We start from the raw sequence: 24,465 nt of genomic DNA on the forward strand, positions 1-24,465 counted from the left end.
TATTTCTTAATAATTAAGATGAATATTTATGTTAATTTATGCTCATGCAGACTTATGTCTATGTTCATTTACCTTAATGCTGATTTACATTAACATTTATTTACATTACTGACACAGACTCAGTTATTTATATTAATGCAAATTTATATTTGTTACATTAATAATGAATATTTTTATTTTTTATTTATGTTTGTTGTTATTTTTATTATGTTTATTTATGATGCAGATTATATTCATTTCACTTATTAAGATTAAAATTTATAATTTTTGCGAGTGTGGATCTACATTTATGTTCCTTTACGTTAATAATGGAGATTTATATTTATATTTATGTTAATAATGCAGATTTAATTTTAATTTACATTACTAATGCACTTAGTTATTTACACTAATGCAGATTATTTACATTTGTAAGTATTAATGATGAGGTTTTAAAGTTATGTTAATTTATGCTAATGTGGACTTATGTGGTTGCTCATTTATTTAAATAACACAGATTCACATTCATATTTATTTACACTAATAACGCAGATTTATATTTATGTCCATTTACGTTAATAATGGAGATTTATATTTATTTTTATTTCCTAATAGTCAAGATGAATATTTATGCTAATTTATGCTAATGCGGACTTAAGTTTACGTCCATTCATGTTAATAATGCTGATTTACATTAATATTTATTTACATTAAGAAGGCAGGCTTAGTTATTTACATTAATAATGCAGATTATTTACGTTTATTTCCATTCATTTATAACGTGGGTTCACATTTATGTTAATTTATGCTAATGCTGATTTATGTCTATGTTAATTTACATTAATAATGCTGATTTACATTCATATTTATTTACATTAGTGATACAGACTTAGTTACTTACGCTAATGATGCAGATTATTTACATTTATTTCTAGCTAATAATGACGTTTTATATTTATGTTAATTTATGGTAATGCACTTATGTCTATGTTCATTTATGTTAGTAACACTGACTTACATTAATATTTATGAACATTAATAATGTAGACTTAGTTATTTACGTTAATGCAGATTATTTACATTTATTTCTATTTGCTGATAACTGAGATTAACGTTTATGCTAATTTATGCTAATGCGGATTTACGCTTCCTGTTTACGTTAATGATACAGATTTATATTCCTTTTCTTTTACATCAATGACGAGGCTTCACGCTCCCTTTCCTTTACGGCAACCCCACCCCCCCCCCCTCCCCACCCCTCACTTCCCCCACCCCCATCCCCTTATCCCCCCTCTCCTACCCCTCTCCCCACCCACCTCCTCCTACCCCCTACAAACCCCACCTAACCCTCCCACCCCTCCTCCCTCCCCCTCCCCCATTCGCTGCGATGCTCAGCCGACCCAAAAACTGCACGGGCTCGGCGTCCAATGGTTAGCGCCTCCCCCATGCAAATCACGAAGCTCGCAACCGTCCCCGGCCCCCAGAACCCGAACGACGTGGGATCTATACGTTCTCGTTTACGTCGAGGACACGGGGGTTTACATCCGCAGAGCAGGGTAAACAAGATGGCGTCTCTTCAGGTTTTTAATTCTGCTGTGGGGGGTGGGGTGGGTTGGGGAGGAAAAAAAAATCGGGTGCGATATACATTAAACCGGTGACATATACATTAATGTTTAGGCGTGAGATGGACATCGGGCGGGCGAGCGCAGTGGTGGGCGCCCTTACGCTTTGCTCTTGGCGGCGCCGCTGTCGTCCCGGCTCCTGCGCTTCACGTCCCAGTTGTAAACGCGCGCCATGTCTGCGGGGTCGGGGGTCAAGGAAAACGTAAAGAGGATCCGGGACGTATAGGACACACACGGGTGGGTGGGGACTCGTGCACAGGGGCTGGGGTCGCTTTAGGTTCATCCGCGGATGAACGCGTTCTGGGTTTCCTATACGTTGACTTAGGAGTGGATCCGTTCTTTACATTTTTCTTCGCATTTGAGAGTAAATTTATTCTTTACATTAAGAATAAATACACTCCTTTCTATACATTAAATTAGGAATAAACCCATTCTTTTAAAAAATTTGAGAACAAATCCATCCTTTTATATACGTCTTTCTTTGCGTTTAAGAACGAATTTGTTCTTTTTCTTTGCGTTTATTTAGGGATAAATCCGTTCTTTCCTATACATTAACTTAGGACTAAATCCATTCTTTCCTATACATTAACTTAGGGATAAATCCGTTCTTTACATTTTTCTTCACATTTGAGAGTAAATTTATTCTTTACATTAACTTAGGAATAAATTCATTCCTTTCTATACATCAAGTTAGGAATAAACCCATTCTTTTCGATAATTTGAGAACGAATCCATTCTCTTCTATACATTAATTTCAGAATAAACTCAATCCTTTCCTTTACATTAAGAACGAACCCATTCTTTCCTTTGTATACATTAACTTAGGGATAAATCCGTTCTTTACATTTTTCTTCACATTTGAGAGCAAATCTATTCTTTACATTAAGTTAAGAATAAATTCATTCTTTTCTATACATTAATTTCAGAATAAACTCATTCTTTCCTTTACATTAAGAATGAATCTATTCTTTCTTTTCTATACATTAACTTAGGAACGTATTCTTCCCGTCCCACGCGTCCCCCCCACCCCCATCCATACATCCAGGATACTGACCACCATGGTGAACTGGTCGCACAGGAATGAATTTAATCTTTACATTAATTAAAGATTAAATTCATTCTCTTCGTTATGTTTTCCTTTACATTAAGAATGGATTGATTCTTTTCTATACATTAACTTGAGAACAAGCCCATTCTTTTCTATACATTAGGAATAAATCCATCCTTTTCTATACATTAGGAATAAATGTATTCTTTACATTAATAAACTCAGACTTTCTCCTCTATGTGTTAGCCTGAGGATAAACTCATCCTTTCCTCTATTTTCTATACGTTTCTGTTACATTAAGAATGAATCAGTTCTTTTCTATACATTAACTTGAGAACAAACCCATTCCTTTCTATACATTAAGAATAAATCTATTCTCTTCTTTACATTAATAAATTAATTATCCCTTCTCTGTATGTTAAGCTGAGAATAAACTCATCCTTTCCTCTATTTTCTATACGTTAAACCAGGAACGAACTCTTACCGTCCCTCACGTCCCCCCCATCCCCGTCCATACGTCCAGGATACTGACTTCCGTGGTGGTGAACTGGTCCCGCAGGAAGTCCAGGTCGTCCTCCAGGGCCTCCAGGTTCCGCGCCGCTGTCGCCAGGTTTTTCTCCAGCAGCGCCCGGGCCTCGTCCACGTCGTACTCCAGCATCACGTTGGCCTGGGGAGGGGGGGTCTATACGTTACGATCACGCGATCTATAGGTTCCGTCACGGCGTAGTCTATAGGTTACGGTTACAACATGATCTATATGTCATGTCATTGTGTGATCTAGGTTATGTAATATATTCACTTTTATATCACATATATAATCTATACATTACATCGCTGTACAATAGGTTGTGGTCGCTGCGCAAGATATAGGTTATGTCTGCTGACTAATCTACACATTGTGGTCGCTGCACAATCTATATGTTATGGTTGCGGCCATGACGGTAATAATCTGTTACCTCAATACATAATCTATACGCTACAACCATGGCCATTACTGGATAATCTATACGTTATGGTTCCTGCACAATGTACATGTTAAGGCAACTACATAACCCATACGTTACAGTCACATCCATGACTGAACAATCTATACATTATGGTGGCTGCTTAATCTATACATCATGTCACTGCGTAACCTATAGGTCACATCCCTTCCCTATTTGTCTGTAGGCAGCACTCACGACACTCAATTAATAACGTATAGGTGAGGGGACCCTGTAATCTACACAGGTCACTGTCGGGACACCTCCATGGTCTATAGGTGACATTCACGGCCACCATTCCATAACCTATACATTACAGTCAGAGCGATCACTCCGTAATCTATAGGTCACGGCCACGGCCATTATTGCACAACCTATAGCTTGGGGCACCCCACAATGTAAAAAAGTCAGAGTTGAAAACGTATAGGTCAGGGCACATATAGGTCACGTATGTCACATAATCCATACGTCACAGTCACATAATCTATACGTCACGGTCGCGGCCATGACCGCTTAACCTATAGGTCGGGGCCACCCTGATCACCATCCATAGGTCCTGGCCCTGCCCCGCCCACCGCACTCACCCCCAGCCACAGGCAGACCCTGTCCGTTGGGGGCACCAAGGCCTTGCAGTACAGGTTGTCGGCCAGCAGGAAGCGCGTCTCCATGGCGTGGGGCGACCCCTGCGGGGAGGGCAGGGTGCAAAGGTCACGAAGGTCACATGGGAGTCACGGGGATGCAAAGGTTATGTAGGTCACATGGGTCACATGGGGGGTCACAAAAATGCTAATGTCACATGGGGGTTCACGGGGATGCAAAGGTCACATGGGGCACATGGGGGTCACAGGGATGCAAAGGTCACATAGGGGTCACAGAAGTCACATAGGGGGCATGGGGATGCAAAGGTCACATGGGGCACATGGGAGGCCACAGGGATGTAAAGGTCACATAGGGGACACGGGGATGTAAGAGTCCCATAGGTCACATGGGGTAACAGGGATGCAAAGGTCAGATGGGTGTCATGGGGATGCAAAGGTCACATGGGGGGGTCAGGGGATACAAAGGTCACATGGGGCTCATGGGGGTCACAGTAATGCAAAAATCACATAAGGGTCACAGAAGTGACATGGGGGCCACGGGGGGGGTATAAAGGTCATGTAGGTCACGGGAATGTAAAGGTCACATAGATCACATGGGAGGCCACAGGAATGTAAAGGTCACATAGGGGTGACGGGATGCAAGGGTAACATAGGTCACATGGGGTCACCGGGATCCAAAGGTCACATAGGGGTCACAGAAGTCACATGGGGGTCAAGAGGATGCAAAGGACACATGGGGGACAAGGGGTATGAAGGTCATGAAGGTCTCATGGGGTTCATGGGAATGGAAAGGTCACACAGGGGTCATGGGGATATAAGAAAAACATAGGTCACATGGGGTCACAGGGATGCAAAGGTCACATAGGTGTAATGGGAATTTAAGGTCACATAGGTCACATGTGGGACCACACGAAATTTAACATTTGCATACGCAAGAGGCTCACTGCCATGGACAGGGCCTTCATTTGCATATGCAAAATACAGTGGCCTGAACAGAGCTCTCATTTGCATGCAGAGCTCTCATTGGCATCCACGGAATGCCAATTTGCATGCCGGGACCCTCATTTGCATATCCCCGCCCCTCACCTTCTTCCGCTGCATGTATTTGAGGATCTCCAGCGTCTGCTTGATCTCGGGGATCTGCGACTTCAGCCTGCGGGGTAGGGGGTCAAGGGTCAGGGGTCAGCATGGCATCACGGACCAAAAAAAATATATATATATACATATATATACCCCATTTCTGGTAGCGCTAGTCCCCGCCCACCCTGGGCCAACCCACTATCGCCCACTTCCGGCCTGGGCCCCGCCCACTTCCTTTCATTTGCGCTTGCGCTGTGCGAGGCGGAGCTCCATGAACTTGTGTTTCTTGTAGCGCTCATCAACGCCCACTCCCCTTCCACCCCAGACCCCATTTCTGGTCAGGGCACCGCCCACTTCCGGTCACCTGCGCTTGCGCTCTGCTTAGCTGAGTGCCATGTATTTGTATTTCCAGTAGCGCTCGTCCCCGCCCACTTCCCCGCCTGCCCCCGGGCCCACTTCCGGTCGGAGCCCCGCCCACTCTACGCCACCCCAGGAGAAACTTCCGGCCGCGGCCCCGCCCACTTCCGGTCACCTGCGCTTGCGCTGTGCGAGGCTGAGCTCCATGAACTTGTATTTCTGGTAGCGCTCGTCCAGCTTCCGCAGCGCAGCGTCCGCGCTCTCATTTCCGGGTTGGGCCATAAAGGCGTCCACATCTTCCTGCGGGGAGATATCGCGAGATGTTAGCAAGAGACGCGGGAAAAGTCACGAGATTTTAGAGCAGGAGGCGGAAAACATGGCGGGAGGGGGGAAATATCTCACGATTCTAATGTCCAAAGGAGAAACGTCTCAGGATTTTATTGGCCACGTGGGAGATATCGCGGGATTTTAACACGGGAGGCGGAAAACATGGCGGGGGGGGGGAAATATCTCACGATTTTAATGCCAGACGAGAAATATCTCGGGGATTTACTGCGGGAGACGGGGAATATCTCAAGATTTTAACAGCATCCTGCCCCGAGGGTGAAACGTCGCGAGATTTTAACGCGAGAGGCGGTTAATATCCTGGGATTTTAACGTCCAGATGGGAAATATCGCGGGAGTATAACGGTCTCCCATGACAGGAATGGGAAAATATCGCGGGATATTAACGTTGGAGACAGCAAATATGGCGGGAGGGGGGAAATATCGCGGGATTTTAACGTGGGAGGCGAAAATATGGCGGGTAGGGGGAAATATCTCACGATTGTAATGTCGGAACGAGAAACATCTCGAGAATTTAATGGCCACACGGGAGATATCGCGGGATTTCATCATGAGAGGCAGTTAATGTTGCGAGATTTTAAAGAGGCAAGAAATATGGCGGGATGGGGGAAATATCTCACGATTGTAATGTCAGAACGAGAAACATCTCGAGAATTTAATGGCCACACGGGAGATATCGCGGGATTTCATCACCAGAGGCGGTTAATGTTGCGAGATTTTAAAGAGGCAGGAAATATGGCGAAATGGGGGAAATATCTCACGATTGTAATGTCCGAAAGAGAAACGTCTCGGGAATTTAATGGCCACACGGGAGATATCGCGGGATTTCATCACGAGAGGCAGTTAATGTTGCGAGATATTAAAGAGGCAGGAAATATGGCGGGATGGGGGAAATATCTCACGATTGTAATGTCCGAAAGATAAACGTCTCGGGAATTTAATGGCAACACGGGAAATATCACGGGATTTTAACACGGGATGCGGGAAATATGGCGGGAGGGGAGAAATATCTCACGACTCTAATATCCGAACGAGAAACATCTCGGGATTTAACAGCCACACGCAAGATAGCGCAGGATTTTAAAGCAGGAGACAGTTAATCTCCCATGATTTTAACGTCCAGACGGGAATTATCGCGGGAATTTAACGGTTTCCTTTGATGAGATGGAGAAACATCGCGAGATTTTACACTCCACTCGAGAAATATCACAGAGTACGGGAAACCTCGCGGAATTTTAACGTAGGAGGCAGAAAACATGGCGGGAGGAGGGAAATATCTCACGATTCTAAATCCGAACGAGAAACATCTCGGGAATTTTCGGCCACACGGGAGATAACGCGGGATTTTAACATCGGAGGAGGAAAATATGGCGGGAGGCGGGAATTATCTCACATTCTAATGTCCAACCGAGAAACGTCTCGGGATTTAACAGCCACACACAAGATAGCGCAGGATTTTAAAGCAGGAGACAGTTAATCTCCCATGATTTTAACGTCCAGACGGGAATTATCGCGGGAATTTAACGGTTTCCTTTGATGACATGGAGAAACATCGCGAGATTTTACTCTCCACTCGAGAAATATCACAGAGTACGGGAAACCTCGCGGAATTTTAACGTAGGAGGCAGAAAACATGGCGGGAGGAGGGAAATATCTCACGATTCTAAATCCGAACGAGAAACATCTCGGGAATTTTCGGCCACACGGGAGATAACGCGGGATTTTAACATCGGAGGAGGAAAATATGGCGGGAGGGGTGAAATATCTCACGATTTTAATGTCCAGATGAGAAACGTCTCGGGAATTTAATGGCCACACGGGAGATATCACGGGATTTTAACGTGGGAGACAGGGAATAGCTCAAGATTATAAAGGCGCCCTGAGAAAAGTAGAAAAAGTCGCGAGATTTTACGGGAGAGACGGTTAACATCGCGAGATATTAACCGCCACACCGGAAATGCCGCGAGAATTTAACGGCCTCCTGTGAGAACAGGGAGAGAAATATCGCGAGGTGTTAACGTGAAACGAGAAATAACACAGAGTACGGGAAACATCGCGGGACTTTAACAGGGGAGGCAGAAAATATGGCGGAAAGGAGGGAAATATCTCGCGATTTTAATGTCCGGATGAGAAATATCTCAGGAATTTGACAGCCACACAGGAGATAATGCGGGATTTTAACGCGAGGGGCGGGAAATATCTCGTGATTTAAACGAGACGTGGAGCTATGGTGGGAATTGAACACGAAAAAGAGGAAATATCGCGGTTTTAAAACGTGCCATGCAGGGGTTGGGGATTTAGCTCAGTGGTTAGAGCGCTGGCCTAGGACGCGCAAAGCCCTAGGTTCGGTCCCCAGCTCCGAAAAAAGAAGAACCAAAAACAAAAAAAAAAAGGGGGCTTGCAGGAAATACGGCGCGAATGGAACAATATCTAACTCAAATGTAAGGTTAAGAAACATATCGAGAATTTAAAGGACACACAGGAGATATCGCGAGATTTTATTAAGAGAGGCAGTTAATCTCGCGGGATTTTAAAGCGAGAGTCGGGAAATAAGGCGGGAGAAGGGAAATATTTCACGACTTTAATGTCCAGATGGGAAATATCGCAGGAATTTAACGCAGGAGGCAGTTAATATACCAGGATTTTAACGTCCAGACGGGAAATATCGCGCGAATTTAACGGCCTCCTGTGATGAAATGGAGAAATATCGCGAGATTTCACTGTCCATCCAAGAAATAACAGAGTAGCGGACATGCGGGATTTTACCATGGGAGGCGGCAAATATGGCGGGAGGGGGGAAATATCTCACATTCTACTGTCCAAACTAGAAACGTCTCGGGAATTTAAAAGGAGAGACGGGAAATATCGCGGGATTGTAACGCAGGAGGCAGTTGAAATCCCAGGATTTTAACCTCCAGCCGGGAAATATCGCGCGAATGTAACGGCCTCCTGTGATGATATGGAGAAATATCACGAGATTTTAATGTCCACTTGAGAAATAACACAGAGTACGGGAAACATCACGGGATTTTAACGTTAGAAGCGGGAAACATGGCGGGAGGGGGGGAAATATCTCACGACTTTTTTATCCGGACGAGAAACATCTCGGGAATTTCACGGGAGAGACGGGAAATATCGCGGGATTTTAACGCAGGAGGCAGTTAATATCCCAGGATTTTAATGTCCAAACGGGAAATATCTCGGGAATTTGAAGTCCAGATAGAAATAAGAGAGAAGAAATACCGCGCATATATAATGGCCTCCTGTGATGAGATAGAGAAATATCGCGAGATTTTAATGTCCAATTGAGCAATAACACAGAGTACGGGAAACATCATGGGATTTTAACGTTGGAAGCGGGAACATGGCAGGAGGGGGGAAATATCTCACGACTTTTTTATCCGGACGAGAAACATCTCGGGAATATCACGGGAGAGACGGGAAATATCGCGGGATTTTAACGCAGGAGGCAGTTAATATCGCAGGATTTTAATGTCCAGACGGGAAATATCTCGGGAATTTAAAGTCCAGATAGGAAATATCGGTGGAGAAGGGAAATACCGCGCATATTTAAGGGCCTCCTTTGATGAGATGGAGAAATGTCGCGAGATTTCACGGTGCACCCGTGAAATAGCACAGAGTACGGGAAACATCGCGGGATTTTAACACGGGAGGCGGCAAATATGGCGGGAGGTGGACAATATCTCACGATTCTAATATAAGGATGAGAAACATCTCGGGAATTTAACGGCCACAAGGGAAATATCGCGGGAATTTAATGCGGGAGACGGGAAATATCTCAGGATCTTTAACAGCCTCCTGGGGCGAGGGAGAGAAATGTCGCGAGAATTAAAATCCTTTCATTTTTTGTTTTAATAAAATGTTAATCTTTTACGTTAAAACTATTTAATTTTTCAAACGAACAGGTCTTAAATAGTTTTCCTAAAATTTAATAAGTGTCTAAAATTACTGAATTTTAATATTTAACATACGTTTTAAGCAAATAGTTTTAAGAAAAATATTAAACATTTTAGATTAAAAATTTTTTAATTTTTCAAATAGGTGGATTTTATGTCGTTTTCATAAAATCTTAATATTTTAAAAATGGGAAAAAACAAAAAGTAAGAAGAAAACAAGACAAAATATATATGAAAAACTTCTAGTTTTTGAAATAGATTTTAAACAGTTTTGATAAAATATCAATAGATTAAAAAAAGTTAATAAATCTTTTTTTTTTTTACATATTTACATCTGTTTTTATTTACCAGTTAGCAAGATGGTCTCCTAAATCTCTGATAAAGAATATTTCTACCTATATTAAAGAGGGAATCTTCCGGGGTTGGTAACAAGCGCAAGGCCCTGTTCGATCCCAGCTCAAAAAAAAGAACCAAAAAAAAAAAAAAAAAAAAAAAAAATATTAATTTTCTTGTCCTGTATCTTACCGCACAGGTACAAGGATCTTTTGTACCGGAGGACATACTTTCCTATGTACATAGGTGTTTTGCCTGCGTGTGTGTCTACACGCCATAGGCATGCAGTGCCCTCAGGGGCCAGGAGAGGGTGTCAGATCCCCAGGAACTGGAGATGCAAAATAAAGGTTGTTAAGCAGACGTGTGGGTGGTTGGAGCCAAACCTGGGTCCTCTGCAAGTCACCTCCCTGGCCCCTCAAACTTCTCTCTCTTTACGGGGTTGGGGTCTTAGCTCAGTGGTTACTGCGCGCTTGCCTAGGAAGCGCAAGGCCCCTGGTCTGGGTCCCCAGCTCGGAAAAAAAAAAACCCAAAAAACAAAAAACAAACAAAAAAACTTATCAGCATGGGCGACGTCCTAAGTTCTAGGACAGCCTAAGCGACAGAGAAAGATCACGTGTCTCTTTAAAAACAAAACAAAAGGAGGGGTTGGGGACTTAGCTCAGTGGTTAGAGCGCTTGCCTACCAAGCGCAAGGCCCTGGGTTGGGTCCCCAGCTCCGGAAAAAAAAAAAAACCCAAAAAAACAAAAAACAAAAAACAAAACTTATCAGCATGGGCGACGTCCACAGTTCTAGGACAGCCTAAGCGACAGAGGAAGATCACGTGTCTCTTTAAAAACAAAACAAAAGGAGGGTTGGGGACTTAGCTCAGTGGTTAGAGCGCTTACCTAGGAAGCGGGAGGCCATGGTTCGGTCCCCAGCTCCGAAAAAAAAACCACAAAAAAAAAAAAAAGGTAAAAAATAAATTAAAAAATTTCTAATTTTTGAAATGGATTTCAAATACTTTTGATAAAATATTCGTATGTGAAAAGTTAATGAATATCTGAAATTAAAATCATTTCAATATTTAAAAAGAAATATCCCCTCGCTTTTCATTTTACAGAAATGTTATTAATCAATGAAATAAAAACCACAGGGCTGCGCCACGAAGGCGTCCATGTCCTCCTGTGGCAGGGGAGGAGGAAGACACCGTGGGATTTTAACGTCCGTGCGGGAAAAACCGTGGGATTTTAACGACCTCCTGCATTGAGGGGGGCGGGGAATATCGCGAATTATAACCCGAGAGACGGTTAACACGGCGGGACAAGAAATATCGCGGGACTCAGGAAATGACGCGGGATTTTAATGTCCGGACCGAAAATATAGTGGCAGCCGGGAGATATCGCGGGATTTTAACACGGGAGACGGGAATTATCGTGAGACTCGGTTAATATCGCGGGATTTTACTTCCATACAGGAAAATGGCAGGATTTTAAAGCGAAAGGCAGAGATATCGCGAGGTTTTAACGACCATGACCTCCTGCGAGAACAGGGGGAAATATTCCCGGAGACGGGAAATATCTCACAATTTTAACGGACTCATGAGACGAGAGGGGGAAATATCGCGAGTCACAACCCCAGACACTCGGTTAATACTGCGGGATTTTAACGCAGCAGACGAGAAATAGCGCGGGACTCAGGAAATGACGCGGGATTTTAATGTCCGGACCGGAAATATAGTGGCAGCCGGGAGATATCGCGGGATTTTAACGCGGGAGACGGGAACTATCGTGAGACTCGGTTAATATCGCGGGATTTTACTTCCATAGAGGAAAAAGGCAGGATTTTAAAGCGAAAGGCAGAGATATCGCGAGGTTTTAACGACCATGACCTCCTGCGAGAAGAGAGAGAAATATCCCGGGAGACATGAAATACCTCACAATTTTAACGGCCTCATGGGAGGAGAGGGGGAGATATCGCGAGTTATAAAGCGAGAAACGGTTAATACTGCGGGATTTTCAGGGAGCAGATGAGAAATAGCGCGGGTCTCAGGAAATGACGCGGGATTTTAATGTCCGGACAGGAAATGTAAGGGCAGCCTGGAGATATCGCGGGATTTTAACACGGGAGACGGGAATTATCGTGAGACTCGGTTAATATCGCGGGATTTTACTTCCATACAGGAAAATGGCAGGATTTTAAAGCGAAAGGCAGAGATATCGCGAGGTTTTAACGACCATGACCTCCTGCGAGAAGAGAGAGAAATATCCCTGGAGACATGAAATACCTCACAATTTTAACGGCCTCATGGGAGGAGAGGGGGAGATATCGCGAGTTATAACCCGAGAAACGGTTAATGTGAGATTTTAGAGCAGGAGACGGGAGATACCGTGAGAGACTTGGTTAATACTGCGGGATTTTAATGTCCGGACCGGAAATATAGTGGGAGCTGGGAGATATCGTGGGATTTTAACGCGGGACACGGGAACTCTCCTGAGACTCGGTTACTATCGCGGGATTTAACGTCCATACAGGAAATATGGCAGGATTTTAAAGTGAAAGCCGGGTGATATCGCGAGATTTTAACAACCAGGACCTCCTGCAAGAAGTGGAGAAAATATCCCGTGAGACATGAAATATCACAATTTTAACGGCCTCATGGGACCAGAGGGGGAAATATCGCGAGATATAACCGAGAGACAGTTAATGTTGTGAGATTTTAGAGCGGGAGACGGGAGATACCGTGAGAGACTGTTAATACCGCGGGATTTTAAGGCAACAGACGGGAAATATCACCGGACTCAGTAAATAACGCGGCATTTTATGTCCGGACCGGAAATATAGTGGCAGACGAGTGTTATCGCGGGATTTTTAATGCGGGTGACGGGAACTATCGTGAGACTCGGTTAATACCGCGGGATTTTCAGGCAGCAGATGAGAAATATCGCGGGACTCAGGAAATGACGCGGGATTTTAATGTCCGGACCGGAAATATAGTGGCAGATGGGAGATATCGTGAGACAGTTAATACCGCGGGATTTTAACAGGGGACGGGAATTATCGTGAGACTCGGTTAATATCGCGGGATTTAACGTCCATACAGGAAACATGGCAGGATTTTAAAGTGTAAGGCGGGAGATATCGCGGGATTTTAACGCGAGACACCGTTAAATATCGGGACATTTTAACGGCCATGACATCCTGCAACGACAAGGGAAAATATCGCGAGATTTAAAATCGCGACTTGCGCTTCCTTCGATTTTTGATTTTATTGTTAGTAAATTTTTTCAATTAAACTAACTTAATTTTTAAAATAAACGAGGTTTTAGATAAATTTTATGAAACGTTAATAGATGTTTTAAGTTATAAAATTTCTTATATTTCAAAAAGACATTTTAAAGTAAAAATTTTTAATTTTTCAAATAAATACGTGAGTTTTAAAAACAGTTAATATTTTAAGTGAAAATATTTTAACAGTTTTAATTTTAAAATTTTAATATTTAAACCGTTTTAAGAACATTTTAATGTTTTAAATTGAAGAATTCCAAATCTTTGAAATAAATAAGAAAACCTTTAGTAAATAGTTTTAATAAAACCTTAGTAAGTTTTTAAAAAGTGAAATGGAAAACACACAAGAAAAAAACAAAAAAATTAAGAAAAATAAATAAGAAAATAGATATAAAATAAATATAAAAAATTTCTAACTTTTGGAATAAATTCTCAAATAAATGGTTGTAATAAAATGTTAACAAATCGGATAAAAATGTCTAACTCTCCAAGTAGATCTCAAATATATATCAATTTTTAGAAAATGTGACACAGGAAAAAACACGGGAATCAAACTAGGAAACAAAAAAAGTAAAAAATAAAACATAATAAATCATTAAAAAGTATAAAAATCTGAAAGAAAGAATAAAAATCAAAGTATACGCGATTATTTACATTATTATTACTATTATTATTTAAACCATTATTTATATTATATTTATATTATTATTAATATTTACATCATTATTACTTAAAATATTATTTACTTTATTATTTATATTATCGTTTACATTATTATTTGCATTGTTATTAATATTATTTACATTACTATTAACATTATTTATATTTACGTTATTATTTATATTATTAATATTATTTACTGGGGTTGGGGATTTAGCTCAGTGGTAGAGCGCTTGCCTAGCAAGCATAAGGCCCTGGGTTCGGTCCCCAGCTCCGAAAAAAAGAACCAAAAAAAAAAAAAAATTATTTACCTCATTATTACTTATACTATTATTTACATTAGTATTTATATTATAGCTTACATTAATATTATTTACATTATTAACATCCTCATTATTTATATTTACATTATTATTTACATTATTATTTATATTATAGCTTACATTAATATTATTTACACTATTATTATTTACATTATTATTAACATCCTCATTATTTATATTTACATTACTATTTATATTATAGCTTACATTAATATTTACATTATTATTATTTACATTATTAACATCCTCATTATTTATATTTACATTACTATTTATATTATAGCTTACATTAATATTTACATTATTATTATTTACATTATTAACATCCTCATTATTTATATTTACATTACTATTTATATTATAGCTTACATTAATATTATTTACATTACTATTATTATTTACATTATTATTAACATCCTCATTTATAATATTTGCATTATTATTTACATTATTATTTATATTATTTGCATTATTTATATTATAGCTTACATTAATATTATTTACACTATTATTATTTACATTATTAACATCCTCATTATTTATATTTACATTACTATTTATATTATAGCTTACATTAATATTTACATTATTATTATATACATTATTAACATCCTCGTTATTTATATTTACATTACTATTTATATTATAGCTTACATTAATATTTACATTATTATTTACATTATTAACATCCTCATTATTTATATTTACATTATTATTTATATTATAGCTTACATTAATATTTACATTATTATTATTTACATTATTAACATCCTCATTATTTATATTTACATTATTATTTATATTATAACTTACATTAATATTATTTACATTATTATTATTTACATTATTAACATCCTCATTATTTATATTTACATTACTATTTATATTATAGCTTACATTAATATTTACATTATTATTATTTACATTATTAACATCCTCATTATTTATATTTACATTACTATTTATCTTATAGCTTACATTAGTATTATTTACATTACTATTATTATTTACATTATTATTAACATCCTCATTATTTATGATATTTGCATTATTATTATATTATTATGTATATTGTTTGCATTATTATTATTTACTAATCCTCTCCCCCTTCGCTTTGCACTGAACGCGGCCCCGCCATTTTCGCCACGGATCCGAGCGCCAAACTCTGCGCACGGCTCCAACGGTCACAGGCCAACGTCGGCGCTGGGATTTTACGTCATTTGCGTCAACCCCCGAGACGGACGTTACACTGGGTATAGATATTGAATCACAGGATGATGCTAATAAGAACGGTAACAATGTATGATCCTACGGAGTATTAATATACGTTATATGTAAATTAGCTGTAATTAATTATAACACATCAATAGTATATTTAGTTCAATATATTAATCATGTAATATGATATTTAAACCTATATATTAAAGGCACGGAAAATAAGCATAAATTGTATATTAATTAACTATAGTTAATTTATTATAATTGATTATATTATTTTATTATAATTAATGCCTATTATATATTAATGTGTTACTATATTACTGTATTTAGCTCAACACATTAATCATATATGATAAATTTAATTGTATAGAAGGCACGGAGAGTAAACATATTATATTAATTAACTGTAATTATATTATAATTAATGCATTTTATACATTAATGATGTTATATTATTGTATGTAGCTCAACAAATTAAACATATATATTTAATCCTATATATTAAAGACACAGGAAATACTCATGTTATTATTTGTAGTCAATTATAATTATATTATAATTAATACATATTATTTATTAATGTGTTAATATATTACTGTATTTAGCTCAACATATTAATCATATATGATACACTTAATTCTATTCATTAAAGGCATGGAAAATAAGCATATATTATATATATATTAATTACCTGGAATTCACTGTAATTAATCGTAATTAATGCATTTTATATATTAATGATATGTTATATTATTGTATTTCGCTCAATATATTAAACATATATTTAATTCTATATATTAAAGACTCGGAAAATATTCAACATGTCATATATTAATTGTACCTAATTATAATTATAATTAATACATATTATATATTAATGATGTTATTGTACTTTGCTCAACATATTAAACATAGTATATATTAAATTATATATATTAAGGGCACAGAAAATAAACATATTAATGCTTTTATAAATTAATTATATGTTATATTATTATTTTATTGTATTTTGCTCAATATAAACATGAATCATATATATTAACTGTAATTAATTATATTATAATTAATGCATTTATATATTAATGATATGATATATTGTTTTATTTAGCTGAACATATTAAACATATATTTAATTCTATATATTAAAGACACGGAAAATACTCAAAATATATTAAATATTGCGGTTAATTTTAATTATATTATAATTAATACATATATTAATGATGTGTTGCTATATTATTGTATTTCGCTCAACATATTAATCATATAATATATGATATATTTAATTCTGTAAATGGCACGGAAAATAAATATATTATATATTAATTAACTGTAATCAATTTTAATTAATGCATTTTATATATGAATGATATGTTATTGTATTTCGTTCAACATATTAAACATAGTATATATTAAATTCTACATGTTAAAGGCATGGAAAATAAACATATTAATGCATTTTATATATTAATGATGTTATATTGTTTTATTTAGCGCAACATATTAAACATATTTAATTCTACATATTAAAGACTCGGAAAATATTCAACATATGTCATATATTAATTGTAGTTAATTATAATTATATTATAATTAATACATATTATATATTAATAATGTTATATTACTGTATTTAGCTCAACTATTAATCTATAATATATGATATATTTAATTCTATATATTAGAGGCACGGAAAATAAGCATATATTATATATTAATTAACTGTAATTATAGTGTGATTAATACATTTTATACAGTAATGATATGTTATTGTATTTTGCTCAAATTATTAAAATAGTATATATTAAATTTTATATATTAAAGGCATGGAAAATAAACATACTAATGCACTTTATATATTAATGATATGTTATATTATTGTATTTCGGTCAACATATTAAACATATTTAATTCTATATATTAAAGACACAGAAAATATTAAACAAATGTTTTATATTAATTGTAGTTAATCATATTACAATTAATACATATTATATATTAATGATGTTTATTACTGTATTTAGCTCAACATATTAATTATATAATATATGATATATTTAATTCTATATATTAAAGGCACGGAAATAAGCATATATCATATATATTAACTGTAATTAATTATAATTAATGCATTTTATATATTAATGATGTAATATTGTATGTAGCTCAAAAAATTAAACATATATTTAATTCTATATATTGAAGACACAGAAAATACTCATGTTATTAATTGTAGTCAATTATAATTATATTATAATTAATACATATTATTTATTAATGATGTGTTACTGTATTACTGTATTTAGCTCAACATATTAATCATATATGATACACTTAATTCTATTTATTAAAGGCATGAAAATAAGCATATATTATATATATTAACTGTAATTAACTGTAATTAATCGTAATAAATGCATTTTATATATCAATGATATGTTATATTGTTGTATTTCGCTCAAAATATTAAACATATATTTTTAATTCTATATATTAAAGTCACGGAAAATACCTAAACTACACTATATATTAATTGATGATAATTATAATTGATGCATATTACATATTAATGGACAATACTATTATATTTAGCTCAACGTAGTAAACACATAATATACGATACATTTAATTCTATACGTTAAAGACACTTAAGGGAAATACCTAAGGAAAAAACGTGGCGACGTTTTGGGAAAAATTCGTCCCGAGAGGTCAGAGGAAAACTTTTTTTGACGATTATTTTGTAAAATAAAAATCCACAAAAATAGAAAGGAAATATGTAAGGGAATAAAATGTATATTTTTGGGAAAATCATCCCGGTAAAAGAAAAAAATCTCGAAAAAATAAATCCTGTATATAAGGGTTGGGGATTTAGCTCAGTGGTCGAGCGCAAGGCCCTGGATTCGGTCCTCAGCTCCGAAAAAAAAGAAAGAAAAAAAAATCCTGTACATATTTTCCAAAGATGTTCTCTGCGTATTTCATATTTTCGGGATTATTTTACAAAAATTTTTTTTGTTGTATATATAAAATCAATACGATTTTTTTTAAACTAAAATAATCCTTAAAATCTGACGACGCGTAAAATATTTTAGGGGTAAAAATCGTCCTGGAAAAATAATTCTCAAAATGTTGAACATATCTTGTATTTAAGTAAAAATATTGACTTTTTATGGGAGCGGGGGGGAAACCATTTTGAAAGTATTGAAGACAGAAAATATTTAAGGAAAAATGTATATTTTTTCGGGAAAATCATCCTGAAAATAAAGACAAAAACTATTTCAGAAAAATCCTGTATATTTTTCCCCAAAATATTTTACGCGTCTTTAATATTTTGGGGATTATTTATTTTCCAAAAAAATATTTGTTTGTTTTATATATAAAATTAATACGATTGGGTTTCTCTTTTTTGCTAAAATAATCGTAAAAATGTAAAGACGCGTAAAATATTTTGGGGTAAAAATCCTGCAAAAAAAAATTCTCAAAATATTGAAAAAATTTTGTATTTAAATAAAAATATTGACGATTTTTTTGGGAGTGGGGGGAAACCATTTTGAAAATATTAAAGACAGAAAATATTTAAGGGAAAAATGTATATTTTTTCGGGAAAATCATCCTGATAATAAAGACACAGAAACTATTTCAGAAAAATAAACCCCGTATATTTTTTCCTCAGATGTTTTGCTCCCCTTTAATATTTTGGGGATTATTTTCCCGAAAAATATTTTTGTTTGTTTTACACATAAAATTAGATTGGATTTTTTTATTTTTTTGCTAAAACAATCCTCAAACTCTAAAGACGAGTAAAATATTTTGAGGAAAAATCATCGTAGAAAAAAATAATGATAATTCTCAAAATATTTAAGGTATTTTGTATTTAAGTAAAAATATTGTTGCCTAGCAAGCGCAAGTCCCTGGGTTCGGTCCCCATCGCCAAAAAAAAAAAAGAAAAAAGAAAAAAAAATACTGGCGATTTTTTTAGGAGCGGGGAGGAAACCATTTTAAAAGTATTGAAGATAGAAAATATTTAAGGGAAAAAATGTATTTTTTTGGGAAAATCATCCCGATAATATGAGAGACACAAACTATTTCAGAAAAATAAATCCTGTATATTTTTCCCTCAGATTTTTTTCCACTTCTTTGATATTTTGGGGATCATTTTCCCAAAAAAAACCAAACTTTTTTTTTTCTGAAATGTTTTTCTGTTTCTCTTACATTTTGAGAATGATTTTTTTTCCCATACGTAAAATGACCTCATGAGGACGCTCACCTGTAAAGGGGGAGAATAATTTTTTTTTTAAAGATTTATTTATTTATTATGGATGCAACTTTTTCCTTCATGGACACGTGCAGGCCAGAAGAGGGCACCAGATCCCATTACAGATGGTTGTGAGCCACCATGTGGTTGCTGGGAATTGAACTCAGGACCTCTGGAAGAGCAGTCGGTGCTCTAACCACTGAGACATCTCTCCAGCCTGGGAGAATAATTTTTTAAGGAAATGGTTTGGGAAAAATCGTCCTTAAAACATAAAAGACGCAGACATAGATGTCGAAAAAGATCGATTTAAAAAAAAATTTTTTTTTTTTTTTTTGCTTAAAATAATCCTCAAAATTTAAAGACGCGTAAAATACTTAGGGGAAAAAAAACATTTACTTCTCTGGGTGGGGGAAATAGTCCTGAAAAAAAAAAATCCTCCAAATATCGAAGGGGAAAAAAAATGTTTATTTTTGGGAAAATCGTCTCGATGAGAGACACTGAATAGATTTTTAAAAAAAAAAAATTAAACATAATTTTGGAAAATTATTATCCTTGAAAGGTCGAAGAGGCCGGAAACATTTAAGGAAAAGTATGGACGACTTTATTTTTCTTTTTTTCGGAGCTGGGGACCGAACCCAGGGCCTTGCGCTTGCTAGACCAGCGCTCTAACCACTGAGCTAAATAAATCCCCAACCCAGACGATTTTATTTTAATTTTTTTTTCTCTTTTGGGAACATCGTTCTGAAAATACGGAGTAATCCTCGAAACACTAAAAGTATAACAGCAAATGTTAATAGCGAAATTATTGGTTTTGGGGAAGAATAATCCTACACCTGTAACGATCCTGAATATAATTGACATAAAATTTAAAATATTGATTTTTAAATATCACATATATATATTAATATATTAATTTTTGAAAGTAATCCCCAGAAAACACGCAGAATACACATTAAAATGAAAATAGAAATCTTGGAAAATATTCTTCAAAATCCTAAAGGCGCGGAAAGCATTTGAGGGAAATCATTGCCATTTTGGATAAAAATCGTCCTGACAATATTTAAAAAAAAACAAAAAACAATTTTTCCAGGTAAATAATCGTGAAATTAAAATTAAAAAACACAGGAAATGTTTCACACACAAAAAACAGAATATATTTTCCAAAGAATAAGCTTGAAAATATAAAGAAAATACAGTTTTCCAGAAAAAAAATTACACAAAATTTTTCCAAAAAGTACAATTTTTTTCAGGAAAATGATCCTGAAATTAAGAGGGAAAAAAAAATTACACACACACACACACAAATATTTACGGGAAAAATAACTTTCACAATATAGAAAATATATGAAATATTTTTTCAGAAAACATAAAAAAATTCCTTAGAAACGAGAAGAAAAAATAATAAAATTCCTGGGGGAAAAAAATGAACGTTTTTTTTTGGAAAACAAAACTCAAAAATAGAAGAAAAGAGGGAGAGAACGGCCGCGCGTTCCCTTCCGAGACCCTTGAGCTGGGTTTTTCCCAAGGACCCTGGCCGGGGAACGGAATTCAGGCCATAAGTTTCCTGCCGGAACCACACCTTCCCATCCGGGGCCCTGCAGCCCGGTTCCGGCGAGCGCCCCAGGCCCAGGAACCGACTGCAGGCCGAGCGTACACTTCCGGGGCCACGGGTTCACTTCCGGGACCTTTGACCTCGGGTCCTTCCCAGTACCCAGGCCTAGGAGCCGACCGGAGGACAGTCGTTCCCTTCCGGGGCCGGGAGTTCCCTTCCGGGACCTTACACTCGGGTCCTTCCCGGTACCCAGGCCTAGGAGCCGACCGGAGGACAGTCGTTCCCTTCCGGGGCCGGGAGTTCCCTTCCGGGACCTTAAACTCGGGTCCTTCCCGGTACCAAGGCCTAGGAGCCGACCGCCGGACAGCCGTTCACTTCCGGGGCCCGGAGTTCCCTTCCGGGTGCCTAGAGCCTGGTTCCTCCCAACGACCCAGGCCCGGCAATCGCCGGACCTTCCCTTCCGGGACCGTTTAGCCCGATTCCTCCCCGGGAACCAGGCCCGGAACGGAATGTAGGCCGGATGTTTACTTTCGGGACCACACGTTCCCATCCGGGTCAGACAGTTCCTTTCCGGGGCCGCTCAAATTGGTTCCGCGCAGAATCCCAGGCCCAGGAACCGACTTAATCAGTCGTTCACTTCCGGGGTGGGACGTTCCCATCCGGGAACGTTTCTCCCTACACCGAGGCCCGTGAATCGCCGGATGCTCGCTTCCGGGACCACACGTTCCCTTCCGGTTCAGGCATTTACCATCCGGCGCCGTTTAGCCCGGTTTCCCCAAACAACCCAGGCCGTGGAACCGACCGAAGGCCGGAAGTTTGCATTCGGGAGCACACGTTTCCTTCCGAGTCCCTAGAACTCGGTTCCTCCCAGCGACCCAGGCCCGGCAATCGCCGGACGTTCCTTTATGGAACAGCCCGTTCCCTTCCGGGTCAGGAATTTCCCTTCCGGGACCTTTTAATGCGGTGTCTCCCCAGGGTGGAGGCCCATGAATCGCCCGATATTCCCTTCCGGGACCACACGTTCCCTTCAGGATCAGGCAGTTACTGTCCGGTGCTGTTTAGCCCGGTTTCTCCCAATGACCCAGGTCCGGGAACCGACTATAGCCCGGAAGTTTGCATTCGGGACCAAAAATTCCCTTCCGGGGCCGGACGTTCCCTTCCGGTTCCCTAGAACTCGGTGCCTCCCGACGACCTAGGCCCGGGAATCGCCGTACGTTCCCTTCCGGGACCACACATTGCCTTCCGGATCAGGCAGTTCCCTCCCGGGACCGTTTAGTGCCGTTCCTACCAACGGTTCAGAGCCAGGAACCGAATACAGGCCGGACGTTTCATTCCGGGACCCGGCGCTCACTTCCGGGTCTGGAAGTTGCCCTCCGGGACCGTTTAGTTAGGCCCGGGAACCGACTGCAACCCGGACGTTTGGATCTGGGACCACACGTTCCCTTCCGGGACCGGACCTTCCCTTCCGGGTCCCTAGAACAGGGTTCCGCCCAACAACCGAGGCCTGGGAATGGCCGGACCTTACTTTTGTGGGCAAACCGTTCCCTTCCGTTTCAGGAAGATCCCTTCCGGGACCGTTTAGTGCCGTTCCTACCAACGGTTCAGAGCCAGGAACGGACTATAGGCCGGACCTTTCTTTCCGGGACCCGGCGCTCACTTCCGGATCCGGAAGTTCCCCTCCGGGACCGTTTAGCTAGGTTTCTCCCCACGGCCCAGGCCCGTGAATCGCCCGATATTCCCTTCCGGGACCACACGTTCCCTTCCGGGTCAGGCAGTATCCATCCGGAGCCGTTTAGCCCGCTTTCTCCCAACGAACCAGGCCCGGGAACCGACCGGAGGCCGAGCGGTCACATCCTGTGCCGGACGTTAACTTCCGGCACCGTTTACTTAGGTTTCTCCCCACGGTTCCCTTTACAGACCTCGCTTTCCCTTCCGGGTGAAGCAGTTCCCTTCCGGGGCCGTTTATCCCGGTTCCGCTCAGCACTCTAGGCCCGGAAGCGAGCGGAAAGCGCTGTCCGGTCCCGACCCCGGGTAAGCGGCCCTCTCCGGCAGCGGAGGACGCCGGGTAACGGCTGCTTACCACGAACACCGCTTCCGGAATCCCCAGGTGCAGTCGCCGACCGTTGCCCGCCTCCAAGCCGCGCCCTCCCTGAGCCGCCGCCATCTTGGGAAGGAGGCGGAGCGAACTGTGGCCTGCGCAGCTTCCGGCCGTCGGTGCCCAAGTCCCGCCTCACTTCCGGCGGGGCCGCCAGGGCAGGGATTGGCCGCCCTGCATTACGCAGGGGCGCGAAGGAAGTGATGTCAACGAGGTTGTTGGCAGCGCCTCGTTCCCGCCAGGCTTCCGGCGCGGCCGCGCGGCGATCGATCGCAGGCGCGTGATTGATGGCTGCAGAGGGGTTGACCTCAGGCTGTTTCCGGTCGGGATCGCAACCCGGCCACGGTTCCGTTGGACTTGCTTTGCCGTTGGCCGCCCTCGAGTGAGTAACGGGTGCGGCGGGGATGACGTCAGGGAGACGCCGGCTGGCGAACATTAAACGTCATTTATCCTTGTCCGTGTTTCCCTGTTTATATTTGCATACGCAGTCGCCTCATTTGCATAGTGAACAGTTGCGTCACTTAGATCCTTGGGAGCCCCAGCGTTTGCTGGGTCATTTGAGCACGCAGTTCCGATCTTTGCTTATATTTTTTGATTTACTACTAAATTAACCGTGAAATTTGCATACATATTTCTTAGCTTTGCATATACCCGTGCATTTGTGTATATTGGAGCCCCCTCATTTGCATACGGGCGCTGTGAAATTTGCATATATTGTACATTTGCATAAAACCCAAGTGTATCATTTGCTTATTGGAATGGGACATTTACATGTAGTCCCCGGCTATTTGCATGTTTGCCAATTTGCATATACAGCTGAGTCAGATATGCAAAG

The 24,465-nt window shown here is 39.2% G+C and overlaps 1 protein-coding gene across 1 annotated transcript; it reads right to left on the reverse strand.

Moving 5' to 3' along the window:
- Window positions 1-1,545: 1,545 nt before the first annotated feature.
- Window positions 1,546-23,734, reverse strand: Vbp1 (VHL binding protein 1). Its single transcript, XM_032889801.1, has 6 exons — window positions 23,616-23,734; window positions 5,844-5,968; window positions 5,318-5,384; window positions 4,217-4,315; window positions 3,178-3,316; window positions 1,546-1,777 (listed from the first exon to the last, which is right to left on the reverse strand). The coding sequence occupies exons 1-6, from the start codon at window positions 23,697-23,699 to the stop codon at window positions 1,701-1,703; spliced, it is 591 nt and encodes a 196-aa protein (XP_032745692.1). The 5' UTR covers window positions 23,700-23,734; the 3' UTR covers window positions 1,546-1,700.
- Window positions 23,735-24,465: the final 731 nt, after the last annotated feature.

This window comes from Rattus rattus, chromosome X (assembly GCF_011064425.1).
Source record: "Rattus rattus isolate New Zealand chromosome X, Rrattus_CSIRO_v1, whole genome shotgun sequence".
Lineage (NCBI taxonomy): Eukaryota > Metazoa > Chordata > Mammalia > Rodentia > Muridae > Rattus > Rattus rattus.

Bases quoted from the DNA above. Each gene is read 5' to 3' on its own strand.
- Vbp1 (XM_032889801.1), bottom strand. From the start codon at position 23,699: ATGGCGGCGGCTCAGGGAGGGCGCGGCTTGGAGGCGGGCAACGGTCGG. The intron at 5,969-23,615 runs GTAAGCAGCCGT...ATCTCCCCGCAG, and splicing joins TTCCGGAAGCGGTGTTCGTG to GAAGATGTGGACGCCTTTAT. The intron at 1,778-3,177 runs GTATCCTGGACG...CCGACCCCGCAG, and splicing joins GTTCACCACCACGGAAGTCA to ACATGGCGCGCGTTTACAAC.